The sequence below is a fragment of the Caloenas nicobarica genome, chromosome 3, assembly GCF_036013445.1.
Source record: "Caloenas nicobarica isolate bCalNic1 chromosome 3, bCalNic1.hap1, whole genome shotgun sequence".
Classification (NCBI taxonomy): Eukaryota; Metazoa; Chordata; class Aves; order Columbiformes; family Columbidae; genus Caloenas; species Caloenas nicobarica.
This window is the reverse complement of record NC_088247.1, coordinates 12394454-12418160: the sequence shown is the minus strand read 5'-3', so window position 1 is coordinate 12418160 and position 23707 is coordinate 12394454. Positions and strand designations below refer to the sequence as shown.

At 38.6% G+C, this 23707-nt stretch overlaps 2 protein-coding genes across 4 annotated transcripts in view; one reads left to right on the top strand and one right to left on the bottom strand.

Annotated features, from left to right (window-relative positions):
* SMC6 (structural maintenance of chromosomes 6) overlaps positions 1 to 3735 on the bottom strand; it is a 34735-nt gene extending 31000 nt beyond the window's left edge. For 2 of the 3 annotated variants that reach the window (XM_065632163.1, XM_065632165.1), the window contains exons 1-3: positions 3628 to 3735; positions 2453 to 2676; positions 1217 to 1361 (exon numbers count right to left, since the gene is read on the bottom strand). The gene's annotated coding sequence lies outside the window, so the exon portion shown is untranslated. The remainder of the gene's footprint in view (positions 1 to 1216; positions 1362 to 2452; positions 2677 to 3627) is intronic. The other variant, XM_065632164.1, reaches the window with a different exon arrangement.
* A 179-nt stretch (positions 3736 to 3914) lies between these two features.
* On the top strand, positions 3915 to 23489 carry GEN1 (GEN1 Holliday junction 5' flap endonuclease). The gene is made up of 14 exons (XM_065631439.1): positions 3915 to 4070; positions 7097 to 7294; positions 9076 to 9262; positions 10444 to 10620; positions 12266 to 12376; positions 14367 to 14440; positions 14963 to 15054; positions 15864 to 16014; positions 16132 to 16168; positions 16268 to 16348; positions 17629 to 17759; positions 19504 to 19565; positions 20122 to 20265; positions 20494 to 23489. Exons 2-14 carry the CDS (start codon positions 7134 to 7136, stop codon positions 21933 to 21935), a joined length of 2850 nt encoding a protein of 949 aa, XP_065487511.1. The 5' UTR covers positions 3915 to 4070; positions 7097 to 7133; the 3' UTR covers positions 21936 to 23489.
* The last annotated feature ends 218 nt before the right edge of the window (positions 23490 to 23707 follow it).

The following is a 23707-nucleotide window of genomic DNA, read 5'->3' as shown; positions in this document are numbered from 1 at the left end:
ATGTATTTCCTCTACAAATGTAGAAATAACTCACAGACTTCCTGAACTAATATTACTGGTCAGAAATGAACCTTGCGAAAGTAACAAAGTCTACTAAAGTCACATGAAACTAAAAAAACAGACATCAAGATCAGTCAAAATCTCACTTTTTCAATATCTGTAACCTTAGGGCATGGCTTTTATTTCCCAGAAGTACATAATACATTCTTCATACCTAGAGTCCCAAAGCACTACACAGAAGATGAAAATTCACACACTTCTGCCTAAAGTAGAAGCAAATTCATGTTTCTACAAAAGCAACGCACAATCTTTTTATTTGCCAGTATTTAAGTCACTTACTAGTAACTGTCCAAAACAGGCTAAAACTGACATCAGCTGCCTAGTTTTCTGATGTCAAAAAGTTTCTGAAATGGAGTATGTTGTCCTACTCAATTTTCTTTACTAGAATTTAACCTAGAACTCCTTCCAGGAAAGATGGCAATGAACTTAAATGCACCTCACCACTTCGGGCAAAAATCAGAGGCATTAAATGCCATTAATATCCACTGCTACAGAAAGATCACTGCGTGCTATGTGGCCTAAGAGTAGGCTGAGATTATTTATAAAAATAAGTAAATATTGATGTTTTTCTTTCTAAATTAGATACCCTTCCACCTTGCAGATCTGTACGTTTGGGTCGTTGTGGAAAAAGAGCGCTTCGTTAAGCAGCTTCTTTTACTTGTGCCAGCTTAATGTTCTGGTCAAACTTCATCCTGATTTCAACTGATAGAAGGTCAGATAATTCATACTACCAGGCATCACAGGCAATAGCATTTATCACAGGAAACACCACCACAGACTTTAAAATTCGTTGTATCGTTACAAAAAGTATTTAATTTCTATTCTGGATACACATTGACTGTTTTATGAAATGGACTGCCTAATAATTCACTCATTTGTTTTCTTCGACATATGATCTAAATGGTAAAGAAAAAATAATATGCATATCTTTCTGTTAAGTGCAACAAACAAAATTTAAAGCAAATGAAGAAATGCAATGAACTTCTCATCCGACATTCTTGCAATAATTTTGTATGACTGAGATTTCAGATCAAATACTGGATTATATCCATTAAGTATTTATATGGAATATGTCATTTCCATTTTATGTTATGTAGTTTAATGCCATACACACAGAAACCAAGGAGCAAATACACTTCATGATTCAGCTACATACTTTTTGTATGTTACTTTCAGTTTCCTACACTAACATGTCTTTATGCTTTATGTCAAGCCGAGAAAGAGTCGCTTGTATGGTCTTGGACTTTATCACCCAAACTGGAAGACAAGCATTCAATCTGCTGTTCCATTGAAATCTCTCTCTAGAAAAAAGGAAAAACACAAGATTTACATGTTGCTATTATTAATGTCCAACCTAACGATCAAGGCTATGAGTTCCATCGCTATAACATGTGGACATTTAAGAAAAGGAGAATATAAGAGTGAAAAACAGAACAAAAATAACATCGAAGAAAACTCACTAGTGTAATCTAAGCATGACGAAGGCAAGGGACCAAATAGTCTGTATCCTGGAACTCTTGAAGAGCTGGTACTGCAAACAAAACTTAACTGGAACTGCAAATAAACTTCATTGAAGTAGCCTTAGAAATTATGACAAGTACCAGTGGATATAATACCCCTCCAGAGTATAAAAAAAGCCTGAAGGAAAGAGAAACTGACTGCAGCAACAAGGGATCCACTAATAAGACTTGACAAGAAAGAAAGCTTTAAAAGTTAAAGGAAGAAATAATCAACATTAAAAAAATAAAGAACCCACAGAAAATAACACATGCATTTGACTGCTACCTTTAGATCACCCTGATAATTTTGACAGAAAAAGTTCATTTTTTTAAACATTAACTGCTCCCAAAACTCTTGCACCAAGACACCTATAATTCTCTTCATTAAGTTTTTAATCGAAAAAAATAGTTTATTTCAGTCTCAGCACTACCTACCATAACTTTAACAACAGTTGGGGAATAACTATTCAAGGCAAAGGAAAAGCACCCAATCTGACCTATCTGAAGCTTATTAAAATGTGCAACACTACATAGAATCATTTTGGTTGGAAAAGACCTTTAAGATCAACGAGTTCAAACACTAACCTAGCGCTGCTGAGTCCCCTCTAAACCATGTCCCTAAGCGCCATATCTACAGGTCTTTTAAACCCCTCCAGGGATGGTGACTCCACCACTTCCCTGGGCAGCCTGTTCCAATGCCTGACAACCTGCTCTGTGAAGTTTTTCCTAATATCTAAACCTTCTCTGGTGCAACTTGAGGCCATTTTCTCTCACCCTATGACTTGAGAAACAACATGCACTGATGCTCATCTATGTTCCAAGCTCACCAATGACATTTCTTCCCACAGTTCCCATTGCAATGCAGTTCTACAACTGTTTTCCCCTTTCCTTACCTGTCTGGTCACAGTCAGCCTCATCCAGAGCAGACACAACCAGCCTACTGCCACCAACGCCACTCCACTGCCTTTCTAGCAGCCTCGTGTTGGCCTGGTGTCCGTGTAAGATAGGAAGAAGCTGCCACTCAAAACATCCACTTTAACCACTCTGAACCCAGACCAGCTACAACGCGGACTCCCTTTCGTCCAGTCCGCAAAACAGAGGTGAAGACATCAGAGATCTATGGTGGGACGAATGCAAGATAAAGGAGGAAGGGAAGGCAAAGGGTGGGAGAAGAGGAAAAATAGTTATGCTCTTCTGCTGATATACAGTATGCTGTATTTAATAGAAGCAAAGATCGTTATAAACAATTAAAAAATTAAGTCTAGTGGTTTACAATAATGAAAGGAAGTCACTATCTGTTGCACTCAAAAGGTACATATTTGAGAGGATCAAAGTCGGAAGCCCAGCTTCATACACAGCAGTGGAGCACCGTGTATTTTTTAGGGTCTTTCAGAGCCAGATGTTTCATGTTAGACTACCTGACTCTGATTCCCCTCCAAATATATTCACAGCCACTGTCCATGCTCTCCTATGGAGGCCCTGGGGAAGCGCTGCCTGGCAAACAGTAGCACGGCTGGCAGCCGCACCGAGAGGGGGGAAATCCCCCCACTCGCCCCTCCAGTCCCACAGTTATTTGCTCCTTGGCCCAACACCTTTTCCGAACGAGCTGTCAGGATCCGCTCGCCTCGCAGAGAGCGACACGGTCCCCCCGCGGCTGCCAGGCCTGGGCGGCAGCCGCTCCCCGCTCCTTCCCCGCCCCGCCCGCCTTCGCAGCGCCGCCTGCCACCGGGCAAAGCCGGCACCCGGCGGGGAGCCCTCAAACCGGGCAGGGCAACCACGCTGGAGAGCGGGCAGTAACAGCCAGCTCCGGCTACTAACGCACCTCTCTCAAAAACACCTGCCACAGCCGCCCCGGCGGGGCGCCGGGCTCCCGGCCCAGCCCGACTCGGCGCTGCCCCGACACAACCCGCCGGGGCGGGGGCGAACGACGCCGCTGCCCTGCGACCGACCGAGCTCAGCTCCTCCCGGCCGCCCCCCGCTCCCAGACGGCAGAAACGCGGCCGGTCCCCGCGGTGCCAACCGCCAGGCCCACCCCACGTCCGCACAGGCCGCCCGCCCCTCACTCTACCTCTGCGCAACGGCAACGGCACCGCCCGGGCCGTTACAACCGCCGCGAGCCCCGGCGCGGGCGGCTCCCGAGCCCCGCGCGGCGGGAAGGTCAGCCCGACGGGCGGGGCGGGGCGGCCGCCCGGGTGCGCACGGAAGAGCCGCCACGGGCGCGGCGCCTGCGCGCTCCCGCCTCCCGCCCCGAGGGGCCGTTTAACCGCTTGCCCGCCATCTTCCAGAGGGCGGAGCTGCCGCCGGGGCGGTGCTGCGGGGTGAAGCGGGGGTGAGCGGGCCCAGGGGCTCTTTCCGCCCCTTCTTTCTGCTGTGGGGGCCGCAGGAGCGACCGGCTGGGCCTGCTCGGGGCTCGGACCGGGGTGTAATCTCCACTAACGCTTGGCTGGAGACCGGCTCCCGCCTTGTCGGCCGCGCTTCTCCCCCCCATCCCTCCCCTTTCCACGCAGCCGGGTGAGCCGTGTTCCCTGCGGAGGTGTCGGGAGCCTCAGGGCGCCGCGGGCTCGGCCCCGCGGGCCTGCGCGGGCGGGCGGGCAGGGGGAAGCGTTGCGGGAGAGGAGGCTCCAGCCCCAGAGCCGGAGCCCTCCGGCCGGCGGTTCGTCCCGCGGCGGGTCGGGGAAACCTGCGCCCCTGTCCGTGCGCTGCGTTCCGATCGCCGGCGCTCGCCAAGGCGGGAGTTTTGAATGTAGTGCCTGCGCGCCTCGTTATTTTGTTTCTAGCGATTTCTCGGTTTTGTTTTCATCTGATGGGGGGAAAAACGCGTAGGTGTTTGAGAAGAAATCTGCAAATGCTGGAGCACATCGCTGCTGAGCTTCGGGTGCTCAGGTTTATTGGTAAAGCTGTACCAGGTCCTGGGGTATTGCGGGGAGGGAGTGGGAGAGTTGTTAAAGACCTTTTTTTTTTAATTTCCTTACTTTAGAGGCCTCTGTTTCAGACATAAAGTGTATGCTTGGCAGTCTTTGCAAGCTACCTCAGCAATGGGTGAAAGCATGGCTTTATGAACTAAACTTCAGCATTAAATGTTTTCTGTAGGTATTTTCAAGTAATCGGCTACGTTTTCTGGCATGTAAAAAAACCTTGTAGATCTTGTATGGTCTTAATACACAATTTATAAAACACAGAAGCTATATAGCCGTAGTACATACTGGACCAATGAGAAATTGAAAAGGTTTTGTGAGGGATTTTTTTAGGTTCTATTTCCTGTCAGTGATCTTATAATAACATGATGTCTTCAGTGATTTCTAAGTGTATGAAAAAAATCGGGCTCAATCTCCCTTCTTTGGAAGTTACCGTGTTTCTAAGTAGATTGAAGGCTCGTGATGAACGAAGCTCCTCAATAAAATCTGAGTAGACAGGTCACTCCTATTAAACGTAGTGGATTTGTTTGCGTATAGGACCCAGATCTAAATATTTTACAGAATATACTCAAAAAAGCATAGACTGATAAGTCTCACAGGCTTTTGTAACTCAGCCTTATATATTGAAATGAGGATAAGGAAAACTGCCCTCAAGTAACAGTACTTCATTATCTCATAATGAAAAAAAAAAAGGGATTTTTTTGTAGTTTTCAATTTTTTTAACACTTTTAAAATTCTTCATTATTTATAATCTTATGGATTGTTAAGTGTTTGTAGTGTATTTTTCTTTCCTGTTAATTAAGTACCATGTGACATTCCATACCAATATTTAGAAGCCAGTGAACACCATTGTTTTTTTTAAATTTGTATTGCTGCGGACTGGCAGGAACCAAATTATAACATCAAAAAAGACATCTCCCTTTTTTTTTTTTTGCTAGCTGTTCTCTTGTTAAACCCCTCCAAAGCTGAATGTCGTACTTGTGTTTTGAGAAGGTTTGGATGCCTTTTGTTAGTCTCCCCTATGCATCAGAGAAATTGCTCATCCTGGACTTCCGAGAAGTTATGCCATGTATTTACATGCTTTATTTATACTTTGAACTGATTTTTATATGCTTAAGGTATAACAACGTCAAAAGCAATACATTATGCCCTGTATGGGTACAGCTAAAATCAGGTTGAATTAATGAAATAAACAAACAAATTTGAGAAACGTGATTTCTGTGGAAAGTAAATCTTAACAGGAGATCTTGGTTTGAAAACAACCTGGAATTCCTGCAGTGGCAGAAATGATGTATTATTGATTAGCTGCCTTGCTTTAAACCAGTTCTAGAGTATAAAACAATGCATCAGACTGCAGTGGTGTTAGTGGGGAAAATTGCTAAATTTAACATGGCCCAGTTCAGCAGAGGCCACAGGTGCCATAGCTCCTTGTGTGCCTTGCACAGATTTCAGAGCACAGGCAGCTCGCTCATCTAGTCACTGTTTATTCAAAGGAGAGTTTTATTTTGTCTGAGTGTACAGTAGTTTCAGAAAAAAGAAATACAAAACATGCTAGATTTTATTTTATTTTTCTTTAATCTTCTACTATTGAGGGAAAAGAGGGAAACATAGAGAAATAAGCATGAGACAAACCTTGTACAAGACGACAGTGCAGGAATAGATTGGTATTGTGAAGAGGAAAAGCAAAGTACGTGCTAGATGCCCTGTATAGAAGTGACAAGGCATGAAAACCAGAAGAAAAATGAAAAAGAAAACAAGAAAATGAAGAAAATAACATACGGTAATGGTAGAGTTATATAAGTTAAATAAGAGACAAGGAAATATACCAGCTAATGAGTATATGTTTTCAGCTGGTGTTCATTATAAGTAGTGCCAGTCACACAATACTGAAACTAAAATAGTGAAAGCATACACACTGGCATATTTCTGCCATCATAGTGTTATAAATGTTGAAATGTTTGTTGGAAGTGACCTCTGGAGGTTGTTAGGGCCGATTCCCTACTCAGTGGGGAACTTCCACCAGTACAGGATTAAACCACTAAGACAGTATGCTGGCTGAATGTTGAAAATCTCCAAGAGTGGAGATCTGCAACCTCTGGGCAACCAGTGCTGCAGTATCTTCTGTTGTTTTTTTCCTGAAGTCCAATTTGAATTTTCCAGGCCAGAATCTGTGGCAGTTGACCCTTATATCATCTTGGAACAGTAAGTAAAGTTTAAGTTCTGTGTTCATTGTAAATATTCCTCAAATAGCTTTAAGCTTTTTCTGTTTGAACTGAAACATTTTAGTGTTTAATTCTGCCACTTCAGATCAGGAAGTAATTCCCTTGAGAGGTTTTTTCTTTGTTTTTAAATAAAGCTTGGTTTGTGTGTGTTTAAGGGACATGTGAGACTTGGAAATGAATGATCTTTCCTCAACCCTGCATCTGAGGGGGTTTTTTTATTTATGTTCAAGCTATTAGCAGTGGAAATGTACAGTCCAAAGAAGGTATTTAGTAATAAACCATCTGTGAACTGGAGTCACTATGGTAAAACTGGTAACGACTAAATATATTCTGAATCTCACGTTCGTAATATGTCATGCTTCATATTCTGAAAGCATTTTATTTTGCTTGGTCTTCACAGCTAGAACCTTCATGTTGACAACAAAGAAGCTGCAACAATGGGAGTGACTAATCTGTGGCAAATCCTTGAGCCTGTGAGACAACCAGTCAGCTTGAGCAGCCTCAAAGGAAAAACACTTGCTGTTGATCTCAGTCTGTGGGTTTGTGAAGCACAGACTGTTAAAAAGATGATTGGAGTAGTTACCAAGCCACACCTGAGGTATGATATCCATGTAAATTGTTGCAGCCAAAAGTCTTGGAGCTGTATAATTTAGGTATGATACTTGTGCCAAATTTAAGACTACCTTCGAAATTCATCTGTTTTGATTCTGTTGTTATCACTTGTACTACATATGTGAAGGTGTGAGGTGAAGGCTCAGTTATATTGGCTGAATTCAACTTAATGCTTGGGTGCAAACAGAAGTTCTTGGGCCCAGCCTGCCTTGTCTTGGGGCCTCAGCTGTAGATAAGGATGAGATGAAGCAGAACCATGTTTGTCTTACTGTATTATAGCACTGTGATATACAGATTATCAAGAAATGCAAATCAGTGTGCTAATACCTGTATATTTCTGAGGCTGTGTGATGGAAAGTAACATAGGAGTTACAACTGTTTATCACAGAAGTTTGGATGCTAGTGAAGTCAGAACATACTGAGAGTTATGCATGCTCTAGCAAAGTCTGGCTTATAAATTAACATTCTAGTTAGACCCCATGTTGAATTAAATATTTTAAAATCGTTCTTCAGACTTATGAGCAACCTTGAAGAATATGTATATTTTTAATTTAAATTAATCACCTGCTTCAAAGATGAGCAAGTATAAGCAGCTGTAACTTTCAAAGCACTGTTTTCTGCAAATGGCGCTGACAAAAATGAAAATATATACAAATTTTCGTAAATCATCTGCTTTGGTTAGCTCAAGAATACTGAGTTACTAACTGCTGTTAGACATTCCTATGGCTTCTCTTGAATTTAGCTGGTATGAAATACAAGCGTCTTCTGAGAATAAGTTCTTAAAATATTATGTTTATGACCCCAAATAGATAATTAACTATAAAACTTGAAGCGTGACTGAGGTCATTACTTCCCTCTGATAGGATGTCCTGTGTGCAGTGGAGTGAAAATATCAGTCCAGATCTCTTATGCTGTCTCTCCAAAGCAAAGGGATGAACAGATTTCTACTAAAAAAAGAAATGTTTTCAGGCAGTTCGAAGTTACAACCAGTTACTCTAAAATACTTAGCAAAACAATTTAAGTGATTGATTTTTATATCATTTGTGAAAATAGGACTAGCCTCAAAAGATCAGCTTCTCCTTTTTTACCAATACTGAATGTACAAAATCAAACCTAGAGTAATGGTTTTTCCATATCAATCGAAGAGATATAAATGTTTGGTTTACTCTTTTTGAAGTATTGATCCTGGAATTACTGGAGGAAGCATATGCTCTCTGATAGTACTGCTCTCACTCTTACTGTTATAGACCAAATAGTTATTATTGCTCACTTGCAAAATTCCACTCTTCAGTGATGCTGGTTTGCATATGAAATAAGTTGGCATGGCAGTGGTGTCTATGAGTCTGTCTAATACCACATCATTAAGTCACTTCATAATCCGATGTACCTGTATTCATAATTTGGGATTAAAATTTGATATAAAAGAATCAATGTGGGTATGTGTTTGGAAGCAGACTTTGAATATTGAATTTTTTTTTATTACGTCTTTTAAATTTGCTTACATCTTTGTACCCCCAAAAAAATCTTTCTTGTCTTTATGTGTTATTTTCTTGGGAAATTTGTAAAGCTATTACGAGTTCATAGTAAAACAGCTTCAACCAAAACCAGGGATATAGATAAAAGGTTTGTTAGCTTGGGGGTGAGGGGATCATAAAAGGTGGAGAGAAAGCTAAGATTGTTCCTGAGGTAGGCTGAGGGATAGAAGTACAATGTCTGAAGAAATCAGGCTTCACTAATTCTGCAGCTTATCACCCTGCTTTATTGCAGAAACCTATTTTTTCGGATCTCTTTCTTAACATCAATGGGAATTAAACTAGTGTTTGTCATGGAAGGAGAGGCCCCCAAGTTGAAAGCAGACACCATGAGTAAGAGGAATGAGATGCGCTATGGACCTTCAAAGAAAGTTGGAGCTGCAAGAACAGGGAGATCTTTATTTAAAGCCATGTTAAAAGAGGTGAGTAATTGAGGGCTGTGTTTCAGTATTTTAAATGTGATGGGAAGAAGTCTTAACCAAATTAAATACAAGAACTTGGAAGAATTTATAATCTTCTACACACCAAATTTCAACAGTATTTTGAGTTTTGAGGGAACACATGCCTTTGAAATTGAGCCTGACAGCATCTGCTAACTGTGGTTGCAAAAGAGGGACAATGTCAGTTAGAATAGTTTTCTTGTTTGATGTGTTCCTGTGCATGTCATGAGGTAGTGAGCCACAGCCGTGTTTGTTACAGAAATTCAACTTCCTTGTTCTTTAATAGTGTTAGTAAAGATACTTTTTTTCCCTAGATTAGGGTTTACATGAAAACTGGTATGTGTTGTGTAAGCTAAGCTAGCATGTTTTTGAAGGGGTATGCAGAACTGTCCTTTGATAAACTAGCTAAATAGCTAAGAGGATACACTTGTTGGAAACCTACTGAATTAGGCTAAAAGGAAGATTGTAGAATTGTCTTGATATAGATTGTTGAGACAACTCTGGTTGCAAAGACCTATTCAGTAATTTTCTTATTCATTGTTGCAGATATTTAACCATTTTTGTCTATTCAAAATTTTATAAAATAGAATTTATAGATGCTCATGGCTTCAGTAGACTGAATGTATCAATTCATGTTTTATTCTTAAAAAATTCTAAAATATACACTTCTTACAAATTCCAGAAAACAGAATTTGTAAGTATATATCAGTATGTCTTGTACTGTGGTCCAGTCTTACTAGGCTGACAGTACTGTACTTTCATGCTTGACATTCTAGGGGGAGTCTGGCATCTGTTGAAAGATGTCTGCGCTAGCCCAGTATTACTGCTTGAGTAAACAACGATGCTTCACAAATATAAATATTCTTTTGTTACTCTTCTTTTGAAAACATCCTAAATATCTATTTCAAGTGTAAAGATTTTTGTGAACGAGTAACCATTAATCATGCTGTGTTCAAGTCCTGTAACTAATACATTGCTCTTAGTTGGATGTTTCTTTTGACTGTTATGGTAAACAATATTTTTCCTAAAGCAGTATTTGTATTGATGTAGTGTTCTATGGACAGTGCAACAGTAGCAGTTTTTGTATACACTTCTGTCTGAGAAAATGTGTGCTAATAAGTGGATCTAATTCAATCTCTTTCCTTTCCGATTTTTTCTTCTAGTGTCTGGAACTGCTGGAGTGTTTAGGTGTCCCTTGGGTTCAAGGAGCCGGGGAAGCAGAGGCGATGTGTGCCTACCTAAACGCAAAAGGACATGTTGATGGCTGCATTACCAATGATGGAGATGTCTTTTTATATGGAGGTCAAACAGTTTATAGGAACTTTGCTATGAATGCAAAGGTGATGTACCTCATTGTGTTCTTACCTTCTCTTTAGACTCTTCCCAAAAATGTGAATAGAAAGAAGGGACGTAAAACAGTTAACTTAGGTATTATCACACTTACTCTGTAGTAGTTGTTAAAAATAGTACATTTAAAACAGGAACATTTTGTTTGATTCACTGGCAATCCATGTACTGGATGTGAGAGCAAAACTACTAAATTAAAGAACACTTATGGTTTTATGGTCTGTGTTTGTAGTGTCTTGTAATGTGTAATATAAAGCTAAGTAGCAAGCTTTTTTTTTTTTTTTTCTCCTTTCCTCCTCTACAGTGGAGAATTTGAGTGATTTACCATTAGGGCATATGGGAGTGGTCAGCCTCCTGGGTCTAATAACAGTGTTCACACACTTGTATCTTACAGGTTTGTCTTATTACGAATATACTTACAATTAATACCATTAGTCTCCAATTGAACATGAATAGGGTAGGGATTATACATCTGTATCATAGTCAATTGTTGCGATTGTTAAAACAACAAAAAAATCAATTTATGACCTTGAGCTGAAGCGTTCACCTGTTGGGACTGCAATTTTCCAGAACTGATGAAAGGCAATGCTAAATTTCCATAATTTATACTTTATAAATCAGAGAAAGCTATGCATGTTCTGTCTTGTGAATCTAACAAGACAGTGGAGAAAAAATGATATTTGGGTTGGAATTTTAAATACTATTCATCTGAAAGACTTGCTGAGAAAATATTTCAGTAATAGGAGAAAATCAATAGAACAGAAAAAAAAAAGTACTATGAACAATTAACTTTAAAAAAATCATAAAGTTGATGAAAGATTATTTGCTTTGATGGCACCGTGTTTGGGTTCTGTCTTGACCTGGTTCTTTTCTTTCATTCAACTTCTTTGACACTTATCAACAAAAATGAAGGCACCCTGAATCTTTCAGGTGTACTTTGTTATGCATCTAAGTCAAAATAAAATAATTTTTGTGAGTGCATGTCTGTCAGAAAACTGGATTATTTGGGGTCATTGGCTTGTGTAGTTTTGTTTTTTTGTTTTTTTTGGTTGTGGTTTTAGTAGGTTTTTTGTCTTTTGGGAGTGAGGGGGTGGTGTCGTATGTTTTGATTCATGTTAATCTTGATTTTTATGTTGTTGCATTTGAGTCCCTCTACCCTTCAAAGCTTCAGGTGTTCCTTTAGCTCGTGTAATATGCTAGGTAACACTTTAATTTTTTTTTTCTTTTTTTGCTTGAGTAGCACGTTAAAATGTTTACATGAATTTTAAAAACTACAGTTCCTGAGATGACTTGCACAGCCAGTAGTACTGAATAATGTTAGTTTTGCCACACTTTTTCTACAGGTAGTAAACAATAAAAACACCCCTAGGCTTATTTTAGTTCCTTTCAACAGTTGATGCTCATACATAAAACTTGAAACTGCAGAACTGCAGTTATTCATGTGGTGCCCAGGCATTACATTATAAATTTTAATTGCTGCTGCTTATTTTTTTGCTATCAGACCCCTCTTATGAGATAGACCCATTTCCTGCAGATATGGGTGAACAGATGCGGGTAAGCAATCACAGCTGAATGTGACTCAGGGCAGTTCCTCCCCAATGTTACAGAAATGATATGTGCAATAAATTTCTCTTGCAGGATCCGTATCTTGACTGTTACACAATGTCCTCTATTAAGGAGAAGCTTGGTTGTGACAGAGAGTCTTTGATTGGGCTAGCCGTTCTTCTGGGTTGTGATTATCTTCCAAAGGTAGGCAACATAATTATTTTTTTTTATTAGGTACTTATACTGTCTTGAAAAGCAGTGAACCACATCAAGGGAGATGTGTGCATGCTGACAAAACTGTATGCAATGCATGATTAGTGAGATCTAATTGAAGAGGTTGTTGTAAATTTTATTTGTGAAGGTTTAGAGATAATAAAAATGGTTTGTGAACATTAATCTTTCTAAAACTTATGTATTATTCCAGACTTCTTCTATAGTGGAGGTGAAAACAAAAGTTGAGGTGTTGATTACATTGACCAAAGGTGTGAGAACTCAGTTGTTTGTGAGGACTCTTTGTAACCGTTCACATATAAGTACATCCCTGGCAGAGGAGCTGTGAAAAATGAGAAGAACAGCTTTGTCCATGCTGTTTGAAACACTTAGTAGCGATGGTTTTGAACTGTATTTATTACTAATGCCAGTTCTGGGTGCAGTTCTGATGTATCCCCTTTTCCCCTTTTAGTTCTGTCATTTGTAAATATATGATTTATGAAGAAGCAGAAGTCATCTATTTGAAACTTTGCCTAATGAATGAAGTGAGAGGGACCTTGCTGATTTCTACTTCACCTTTTTTTTTTTTTTTTTTCCTGTAAGCTCCTGAATTTTTTTTTGAGACTTTGAACAGAAGCTGTTTTAATGGCTATTTGAAATGCAAGGGAAGTGAGATGAAACTTGGTTTTCATACAGTTCATCATACAATGACTTCAGGCAACAGTTGCTCCCATTCAAGTTTGCAGTGGATATCTAGTTATTCTTAAATCATTGTGTTCCAATTTGATAAAACTATCCTTTTAAACAACTGATACTGCTGAAAGAGCAAATAGCTCTAATTATTTTTTTTTCTGAAAGACTGGCTTCTGTTATAGGAATCTTTAAATAGCTATTTATTATTATAATTACAAAATAAATGTATAAAGAGACAGGGAGTAAAAAAATAACCCAAAAAACAGTGGCTAATCAGTGGTTATTGTAATGGAACTCGCAGTTCCTGGCATGCCGATTTCTTGCATAGTCCTAAAGCGATGTGATTATGTTCTGTCAGATAGGTCTTTTGGGTTACTGCAGCCCAGCAAAGTGGATAAAGATAGAAACTTCTAAGGAAAGCTCAATCACAGGAGTGCATTGGGAATGGGGATTGACAGAACATATAAAAGGGAATAACACTCTATAATTTAGCTTACTTTGAATATATATCAAAATGGCGCATCCCTTGCAGAAGCTGAGGGTCTGACTCTACCTGAGTGTCTATCTGCAATCTAATGAGAATTTCCAATTGGTTTTGAATGGAACTGGAAAAGCAGTATGTGTGTTTTAAATCATGGAATAGTTTGGGTTGGAAGGGACCTTCAAAGGTCATCTAGTGTCCCCCTTGCAATGAGCAGGGACATCTTCAGCCAGATCAGGTTGCTCAGAGCCCCATCCAGCCTGGCCTGGGATGTCTCCAGGGATGGGGCATCTACCACCTCTCTGGGCAACCTGGCCCAGAGTTTCATCATCCTCATTGTAAAAAATTTCTTCCTCATGTCTAGCCTGAATCTCTGCTCTTTTAGTTTAAAACCATCGCCCCTTGTCCTGTCACTACAGGCCCGGCTAATAAGTCTATCCCCATCTTTCTTATAAGCCCTCTCTCCCTGGAGCCTTCTTTTCTCCAGGCTGAACAACCCCAACTCTCTCAGCCTTTCCTCATAGGTGAGGTGTTCCATTCCTCTGAGCATTTTTGTGGCTTCCTCTGGTTGTTTTGAGTCAGTCAATTTTCACTCTTCAGTATGTCTAGGAGTTACAGCAAAGTTCTGGGTCTCAGTCTATACACTAGGTTCCAGAAAAGGAACCTCCAAGGCCAGGCTGGATGGGACTCTGAGCAGTCTGGTCCAGTTGAAGATGTCCCTGCTTATTGATGTTATGAAGGCAATTTTTATGAAAATATAAATACTTTCTGTTTGTCATTAAATAATGTTTCATGTTTCTGTCTCTATAGGGTGTTCCAGGAGTTGGGAAAGAACAAGCTTTAAAGTTAATTGATACTTTGCAAGGTCAGAACTTGCTGCAAAGGTAAAATGAAAATTTATGTTGTATGCTGAAGTACTTTGATTTATTTCAAAGACTTGCTAGTATGTACTTCAGCTCCTAGACAATGCTTGTAATACTTTAACTGAGGGCATTGGGGGGAGATTGCCACATTCCTTACTTTGTTTGCTAAATGAATTTTGTGTTTTGCTAGGCAAGCTTCTGAATTGTTTCAAACATTAACTCGCTTCTAGCTCTTGAGCTAGCAGATATACATTGATATATTGGAAAGGAAATCATAGGGACTGATAAGAGACTTTGGCTGATTTTTAATTAGGTTGTGGATCAGGACATGAAATACCAAATACTTTCTATATTTGTTATGATAGTATGTGTGTCAATACTAGAAATCCAACGATTATATAATGTACTGTAAAAAAAAGATTCATAGATCGGAAAACTCTATTTCCCAGGTAGATGCCTGAGAAGTACAAAGGGCGTATTTTTCACTGTTTTAAATATGAAAGTTAGAAATGTTTCTTAATGCTTTTAATATAATCCTTTTAGGTTTGAGCAATGGAAAGAACAATTTCAGTATGATAATAATCCACCTCTGGTTGTTAAAAGGGTAATTCACTGTTCTGAGTGCCAACATCCGGGTCAGTTTGAAAAGTGTTGAATTTTCTTTTTAGCCTAATTGTTTACTTTTTGTGGGGAGGGTGGTGGGGTTTTTTCTGTTCAGTTGGGTTTTGGTGTTTTTTATGAGTAGCATTAAAAACTGCTTCCTTGTCATTCATCTTCTGGGCTATCTTCACATTTTCAATATTATGTATATGAGTCTTTATATAAATGTTTTTGAGGCTGGGAACTGACTTTCTTGAAATGTGAAACTAGTTGACAGCAGATGGAATGTTGTCACAATGCTGTTGTGTGATCCCAGATATTTGCCTTCTAACACTATCAGTAAAGAAAGTATTGCTGTACTGGCAAGCAACTATTTCTTTAGTTGCCTGAATTGGTCTTGGGTCACAAGGACTGAATCCATTAGCGTTGCTGAGTTTTGCTGCAGTGTTTTCATAAAAATAAATTAATCTTAAGGAACCTCAGTTTGGTAGTATCTTTGATCAGTGAACTCATTCAAACCCATTGCTTGGAGGAGAAAATCTTGTTTTGAATATATTACTTATATACATTTGCCATGGATTACTGTAGTTTTTAGGTAATAAAGTTTTCAGCATAGGGTCTGAAACTGTTGTGGGAAAAGTCTTCAAAAACAATGCAAGCTTGCTTGTATTAGTTTTCACCGTAGATATAAAAATACAGCTAAAGCACTCAGATCTGCTTAAAAACTACCATTCATGTCAGATGCATGTGTGTCCTGAGCTTTTTATTTGTACTGTTAGCTTTGGAGATTTGGAGATTTTGGAAACGTCTTTTCTCCTCATGCTTTGTGCATCTGCTTCTGTAGGTTCTTACAAGGAACATGAGCACAGTGGATGTAAATTCTGTGACAGCACTAAATACTGCAAACCCAGCAACTCCAAATTCTGCTGCCCTTGCGAATGGCATCAGTTAGAGCGAACAAAACAAGCAAGTGCAGTGGAGGACAATATCAGAAAGTAGGAATGTCTTGAAAATTGAACTGCTTTTCCCTGCGTTCATGTGCAGGGTGAGCATGTAAATTCTGCATTTTTCCCATTTGTATTCTCTTCCTAACACATTTGTTTTACCTGCAGAAAAGCTAACAGTTGTGAGGGCTTTCCATTCTCTGAGGTAACAAACAAGCCTATTAAAGATACTTTTTTTTGATCAATTAATTGAAATTTCAGATTTCTGCCCTCTCTTAAACTGGCTTTTTTGTTTTTTCTCAAGGTTATCCAAGAATTTCTTGTAAACAAGGATAAATTGATCAAGATAAAGGAATGTCGAAGGCCAAATTTATTGTCCTTTCAGGTATATAACAAAATACTGGATATTCAGCTCTGTAGTTTTTTGTTAGTAAAGAAGGCATCTGTGATAATTTTGATCTTAATTGGTAATTTAACTGGAAATCAGAATTAAAGAATCTTGCAGCACCTTCTTAATATACCTCATTTTTTGAAAGCTTTAAACTGAAGACACTGAAAAAATCAGATGTAAATAGGTATGTAGAAAAGTGGAAGAAGGAGAACTCAGAAACAAGGTCAGTTGCCACTATTTTGTTTTTCACCGTCTAGTATTACTAGATTGTGTTGCCTAGAGCTGCATTATCCATACAGTGTATAAAGTACTATATGGTTGTATGGCATAATATATGTTTCAGGGATGTTATCTTTTTTGTGTTCATCCACCTTCCATAAAGGTATTGACATCAGGTACAATTCATGTTTTAACTCATTTCATCATCATACTGACGCAGTGAGTGGGTGGTAACTTTGGGTATTATAGCAAGTCATGATTGTGGACTCTTTTTAACGTTAAACTTTCTGTTCAATGATTTTTTTTGGTATTGAGATAACCAGTTTCTGTATATAACAAGCAGAAGTGGCTTTTATTCCGAATGCTGCGTGTTTTCCCAAAACCAGATAGCTTGTATTTAGCACAATGCCGCCAGCTCTCAAGTTCAGAGGCACTTTAATTCAAAGTGCACAAAGCTCAAAAGTGATCTTATTCCTCTGTCCATACAAGAAATGATAAATATTCTGTGAAGCTGCTTTTTTTCTTTTTGGGGGAGGGGGGGTTTAATATATGCATGTTAGCATTGTTTTCTAAGAATGATTTTTATTTGCTTTTTTATTGGTGAAAGCAGATTTTACAATGTTTCATTTTCCGGGATTGATGACAGTGTGAGAGTTATGTGTAGTGGAATAGACCGCTGTTAAGCGGTAGCTTTAATGAAAATCTGTGTTCATCCTTCTCTTGCATGCAAAATCCGTAATTTTCACAGCTCCTTGCATAGCTGATCTGAAGCTGATAAGGTGTTTAGCAACTGTCTTATCCCTGCTGCTGCCACTACACAACTGTTCCCTTGGCATGTTATTGACAGCTGATCAATCTGCCCTGTTACAGATGACTGTTCCCTCCCTTGGCAGTGAGATAACAACGTTAGGCATTACACTAATGTATAAAAGCATTCTAAATGTTTTAAGTGTTTAGTCCTGTGTCGCTGGTACATAGCTGTCTAAGCATGATATCTAACAGAATAAGAAAGTTTTAAAGTTTGTTTTGTTTTGGTTTTTTTTAAATACTAACAGATATTTGCTTCTGAGAAGATGGAGTGGCCCAAACATTATGCTTGTAAGAAACTGTTAGTGCTATTGACGCATTATGATATGATCCAGAGAAAAGCTGGATATGTCGATTCAAAACAACTGCAGGCAATACGGTAATATAACTTGATTTCTTGAACTTAATCTGTTTACTTGTTGCTGGTTGAAAGTCATGGTTTTTTTCCTTATTTGCGGAAGTATAATGGTTTTCTTCCACCTCTGTTTCAAGCTTTGTGCTCATTTTGAATAGAGGTAAAAATTTAGATCAGTACACCAATTCTTATACCACTGCTGCATGAAGTAATACAGGTAGCAGTTTCCTTTCATCCTGACTGACAATGCCAGCTTTTTCCTATGCTTCCTTTCTATTCTTTTTCTCTGGATCTGCACATAAGATTTTTAGCAGTACAGGTTTGATCCTCTCCTCAGGTTCTTAGGAGAAGTTTAATTAACTTCCGTGCTTCAAAATAAGAGCCTAGACTTAGAAATGAGCAGCTGCAAACTCAGTCATGGTCTCCAACTCCTCATCAGACCTACCAACTGTCTGATGAAATCTTTGGCTTATGGCTCTGTTCTGCTACCCCTTCTTCTCAAAACAATGTTTTCATTCAGGACTGCTGCATTTAGGAATATAAAAATGTCCAAGTATCCTGTTACTAAAAATGGATCTGCAGGGGAAAAAAAAAAACCAAGATAAGCATGTACTGCTTTCCATCAGAATATTTTCTCACCATCCAGGTTTCTGTTACTCAGGGGTTTTCTGAGCCAGCATTGGTACCTTCTTATTTTATCAGCCCTCAAAGTACTTTTTTTAATGATCTAATTTTTTCTTAAACTTACGTGAACTTTTAGAATCTACAGCGTCTGTTGGAAAATACAAACTTCACTATGTGAAGGGAATTGTGATTTCTTTTAGCTTTAGTGTCTGAAAGTGTTGTTTCCCAAATGAAACCCAAATTTCTCCTGCCCCCCAAATTCTATTGCAAGAAGGTTGGTAGTTTTTCTATGTTCTTTGATGCTGTTCAAGATTTTATAGACCTTAATTTTGGAGGACAGAAGGACAGTCAATATCAATGTGATAGTGTCTCTTCTGGGTTGTAGTCTGTGAAATTATTATTCTCAGAGAAGCTGTTCTATTCAGTGTTATCTTTCAAAACAGTGGAGAGACTGATTGGAGACTGCTTTTTAAATGGGTGGGCTAGATAAATTACCAGTGTTTACCTTGATGAATGAATTAATTGACATCCTCTGTTTGTAACACTTTGAGTATTTCAAAAGTTTAAAAAAACGATCATGAGTGCTCTAGATTTCTTTTAACAAGGTTTTAAATTAAATGCAATAATGATTCAGCAGGAGCCTCTTCACGTGTAGAAACCTATTAAACTGGGATATAGATAATATATTTTTTAAAAATCTCATAAAGATTGACTATCCTTGCTCAGTTCATGCTTTATTTTCCTTCATGCTCTCATTCAAAAGATATAAATTACCCTGTCTGGTCATTCAGAAAATTACTGTATATGGCAACAATCTTCTCTCTGGCATTAGTTGAAGATATCAAACTGATGTTTGTAGGAGTCTGCATTACAGATGTTTGTTACAGAATAGCTTTTTGATTTCTTGTTACACTCCTCTGAGCTGTATCATTAAATAAAAATGTTTCAGTACTCAAATCTAGCCAAAAAAATTTACTGTATAACTTACACCGTGTATTTTTAAAAGGTGTATTAATTTCACTATTACAAGAATATTTTTTGCCTCTGAATCATTACAAATTAGAGCACTGAAATATTTTAGATAACTTTGATTTTTCATTTTCTCTTTAAACAAAATCATTTAATCGACTTTTTGTTCTCACAGGATAATCAAGACACGTGTTAAAAATGGAATTCCTTGTTTTGAAATTGAGTGGCAAAAACCAGGTTGGTCTGTTTTCTATGTACGTTACAGAACAAAACAGTTCATAGAAAAAGAGAAGAGCATGCTTTAAGGAGGAAAAGAGTTTGACAACATTATGAGGCCATGAAATGTGGGTGGGATTGGAAACTGTGCTATGAAAACAGTAGAAAATTTGCATCAAATTTCATATATCCTGGAAGTAAAAGCTATGCTTTACAGAGAAGAAAAAAAAAATCATCTACCTAGAAAGCAAAGGGCTAGATCTTCAGGTACTTTTCTGGTACATGTTAATAAGACCTGGACTTTGTATTTCATATCTTCCTATGTAGCCGAAGCTGTGACTGTTTACTAGCTAGAAATTTTTTTATGCTGACAGACTCGCATCTTTAGTGTGCCTGTTTATGCCAGGAGACTGGCAGAAAAAAAAAGACTTCACTTGTAGCTAAATCTCAAACATTGTACTGTTGACCTTTTTAGATACCTTTTTTGTACTCAAATATTTTGTTCTTTGTTTTTCTTATTTCCTACTTTGATATGTGTGTACGTACAGGTCTAATGTACTTTCATTAATTTTTTTAGAACATTACGTTGATGCAGAAGATGAGCCTGTGGAGTTGTTTGTAGTCACAGTAGAAGAGGAGTCCTTGTTTCAGGCTGCTTATCCTGATGTTGTTACCCTTTATCTAATGGAAAAGACAGAAGTTCTGAAGAAGAAGCAGAAGAGTAAGTCCAAAAGCTTATCTCTTGTGAACTTACGGGTCTTGCCAGAATACAAGAAGCAAAAGCAACCAACATTCCTCCCACTGCTGAGCAATATCATGTTTTGTCAAGATCAGGTCAGGATATCTTGCAGGGACTGTGCTTTTATTGTACCATTTTATACTTTAGCACTAGGGAATCAGAACTGTGGTTAATATGCCATTTTGATATGCCCTTTTTATTTTTTTACAGACAGGAAAGACAGACCAAAAGAAAAGGAATTATCAGATGTTTATGATGAAGTTAGTGATCTTCTGTCTCAGATGAATTTAAAATCTAGATGTGGAATTCTTCCTGTGCAAGACTCCAGATATAAAGATATAAAAACTCCCCCAGAAGATCAGATACACCAGAGAAATACTGAATCAAAAGATGCGGTGTTGGCTGCAGCTTCCTGCACAACAACTGTTCAGATGCCAGCATCGGCAGCTGCTCTGCCTCTGACCACATCACATTACTCGCTCTTACAGTGTACGTTGGCTGACTCATCTGTATTGCCAGCACAATTTACTAAAAATTCAGGGATATCATCATCTTCCTCTGTAACAGCTGGTCTACGGCTGAGCAGTATTGATTGGGAAGGAACCTTGTTCAGCACTTCACCAGCCCATGGGAGTGATAACCATGATCCAGGACCTGGCTTAACTGCATGCATAAAACATTTGCATCCACTAGGTCATGAAGCAGCAAGAAATAGCTCAGAATATTCTGATGCTGAGCAGTCTGATCAACAGCATTCTGATAGTGCAGATGATTCGGTTTCAGATGATGCTATGGGGCACCTTCATAAGTGGTCTTTAAGTGAGCGAATACTTAAGAAGACTTCCATTCCATCAAACCCTTCATTGTCTGAAGATGTAGTGCAACTGGAGTCTTTGAAATGTTTTAAACAAACAAAAGAAACAGTGAATCCTGATAAAGATTATATCTCTTCCTCATGTCAGTTAAATAAACTAGTGCAGGAAAGTAAAAAAGTGCTATCAGAAAACTATACAAGGGAATCCAGCGTGCATATTTGTCAAGATCAGTACAAAAAAGCTGACAGCCTGGCTGAAATTATGCAAAATGACCATAGTGTAAGCGATTCAACATCTCTAGCCCTCAGTGAAAGAACAACAAAGATACTGCATCCTGGGTGTGAAAAGTTTCCTGTGTCTCAAAACCCAGCAGATGTTGTAACTGGCTGCCACATTAAAAAAGCCTATACTCAAACTTCATTTAAAAAGAGTGTGTGCAAGAACAGATGTTCTTCTAGTGAAGACAGTGATGATGGGAACATGAATAAAAACCTGCAGAAAAAAAGGCAACTGAACCCTGGTCAGTTTAAAAAATGTTTTACAAAGAAAAGGGATAATGTTACTAGCAAAAGAACTAACAGTGACTCAGCCCTCATAATTAAAGGAAATAAGAAAAAGACCAATTTAAAAAAACCTGTTAATAGTTTGTCATTGCAAGTATCTCCAAACCCTTCCTTTGTAGGGGAAGATGATTGTTTCCAAAGCCCAAAGCAACCATTTGAGAGGTCAGGTTCTGGTCCTACTCAGCAAGCCGAAACTGCCATCCTGACTTCTGCGTGGGCAGACAGTCCCCTTCCCCTGTCTGAAAGACTAAAGGGAAGAATCAAAACCAATTAGGTTCTCCTTAAAATAGATTATAACCATTAACTCTGAACCTTCAGCTCTTACAGAGTTCTTGAAGTTTCTGCAGTGTGCTCTACCAATTTTTAGTGGGCACAGTTTTGATGAATAAGTGATGTAAAATAGTTGCATACTGGAGCTAAAGTTTGAAACTATAGTGTTAGCAAAAGTACCAAATAGCTGATTATAGGCAACTGCCAGTTATTCGGGACTTGATTACCCTCTGAACTTGATACATAAGCATCAGAATGTAGTATATGTATAGCAGGGAGGTTAATTAATGAAATAAGTTTTGGGTTTTTCTTCCCCCAGACAATTGTGAGAATTTTGTGTACAGGTATTAGTCCTTCTGCTTATGAAAACAGACTTAGGAAAATAGTGCCTGCACTGCTGTTGGAAATTTTCCATTCTGCTCCACTAACTTAATTTTGCTAGTTTTAAAATAGGTTTCCAGATCCTGGGATGCTGGTTGTGTTGATTATCTCTGAAGGACCAGATAGAGACACACAGCAGATGTGCCTTGCAGGGCAGCTAAATTTGAATCTGCCATGTCCTATAATAAACTGTTTTTTGAGTATGTGCACCTTCCAAAGAATGGAATAAGTGATGTGAGGATATTCCAGTTTTGTAGCTATCATATCTATTGTTCAAGGAAATTTTTGTTTTAATCAAACATTTATAATTTGGGGAATTTTTTTCTTAAAGAAGATATGAAATCCAATCTAACACTCACTTCTACTTGTAATAGAATGAAGGTTAAGTTAGATAAAATCAAATGGTGATGATACTGCAGACTCTTTGAATATTGTCATGTAAATGATTGTTATTAAAGGGAGAACTTGAATACCATTGCATTTTTGAAGCTGTTCTTCCTACCTCTTTAGTATAGAAGCAATCTCTGTTCATATGCAAAAAAAAAAAGCTGTCTTCACCAGCTTATTAGAAAGTGCCTCCTTGCCTGCGTTTAAGTGTTCATAACTTTCTATGGACCAGCCAGAAGGAAGGCCACTCTTACCAAGATAGATAATGTTAACAATAGAAAATTAGAATATCCATGCCTTAATGAAAATGTCAATTTTCTTCGTAAAGGCCAAGGCTTTAAAAGCTAGGAAGCTAAATTCCAAATGTGTTTAAGGAAGAAATAGGTAGTCTATAGATAATACAATCTGTAATTAGCCAAAATGGTAGTTTCTTATTTTCCTCTGTGGGCAGATGGAGAAAGCTTATTTATAGTTGATTTTCCAGATGAGAAATGTATTATAGAAATGAGCAAAAAAAGCAATCCATAATATTGGAAACTTATTTTCAGTTTTGAAGATGGTCTTTCTCTTCTGAAGACTCTTAACCACCCAGCTGGTGTGAGAGGGTAGCTGGAGGAATAGAATTGCTGAGGAGAATAAGAGTAGTGGTCACCTGGGACTGAAAATGGAGAGATTCCTTGTGCAGTGGTCAGTACTGGAGAGATCAGACCCTTTTTTGTGGAAAAACATTGTTATTTGTTCTGTATGATTCTTTTCCTTGCTGCTGATACTAAATACTGAAAATTGGAGTCAAGAGCTTGAATTTTTGTTTAATAAATATGCCAACATCATGTGAATGACCTCGCTTTTGTCCACTCCTTGTGCATGGGAACGTGCTCTTTTGTTGGGAGGGATCATGAAATTTCAGCCAGTGTGTGGGTTTTTGTGGTTTAGGGTTTTGGCCAGAATTGGGGGGCAAGAGTGGGTTTTGGAATATTTGTTTGTTTTCCAAATCTGTCTGGGATGTCT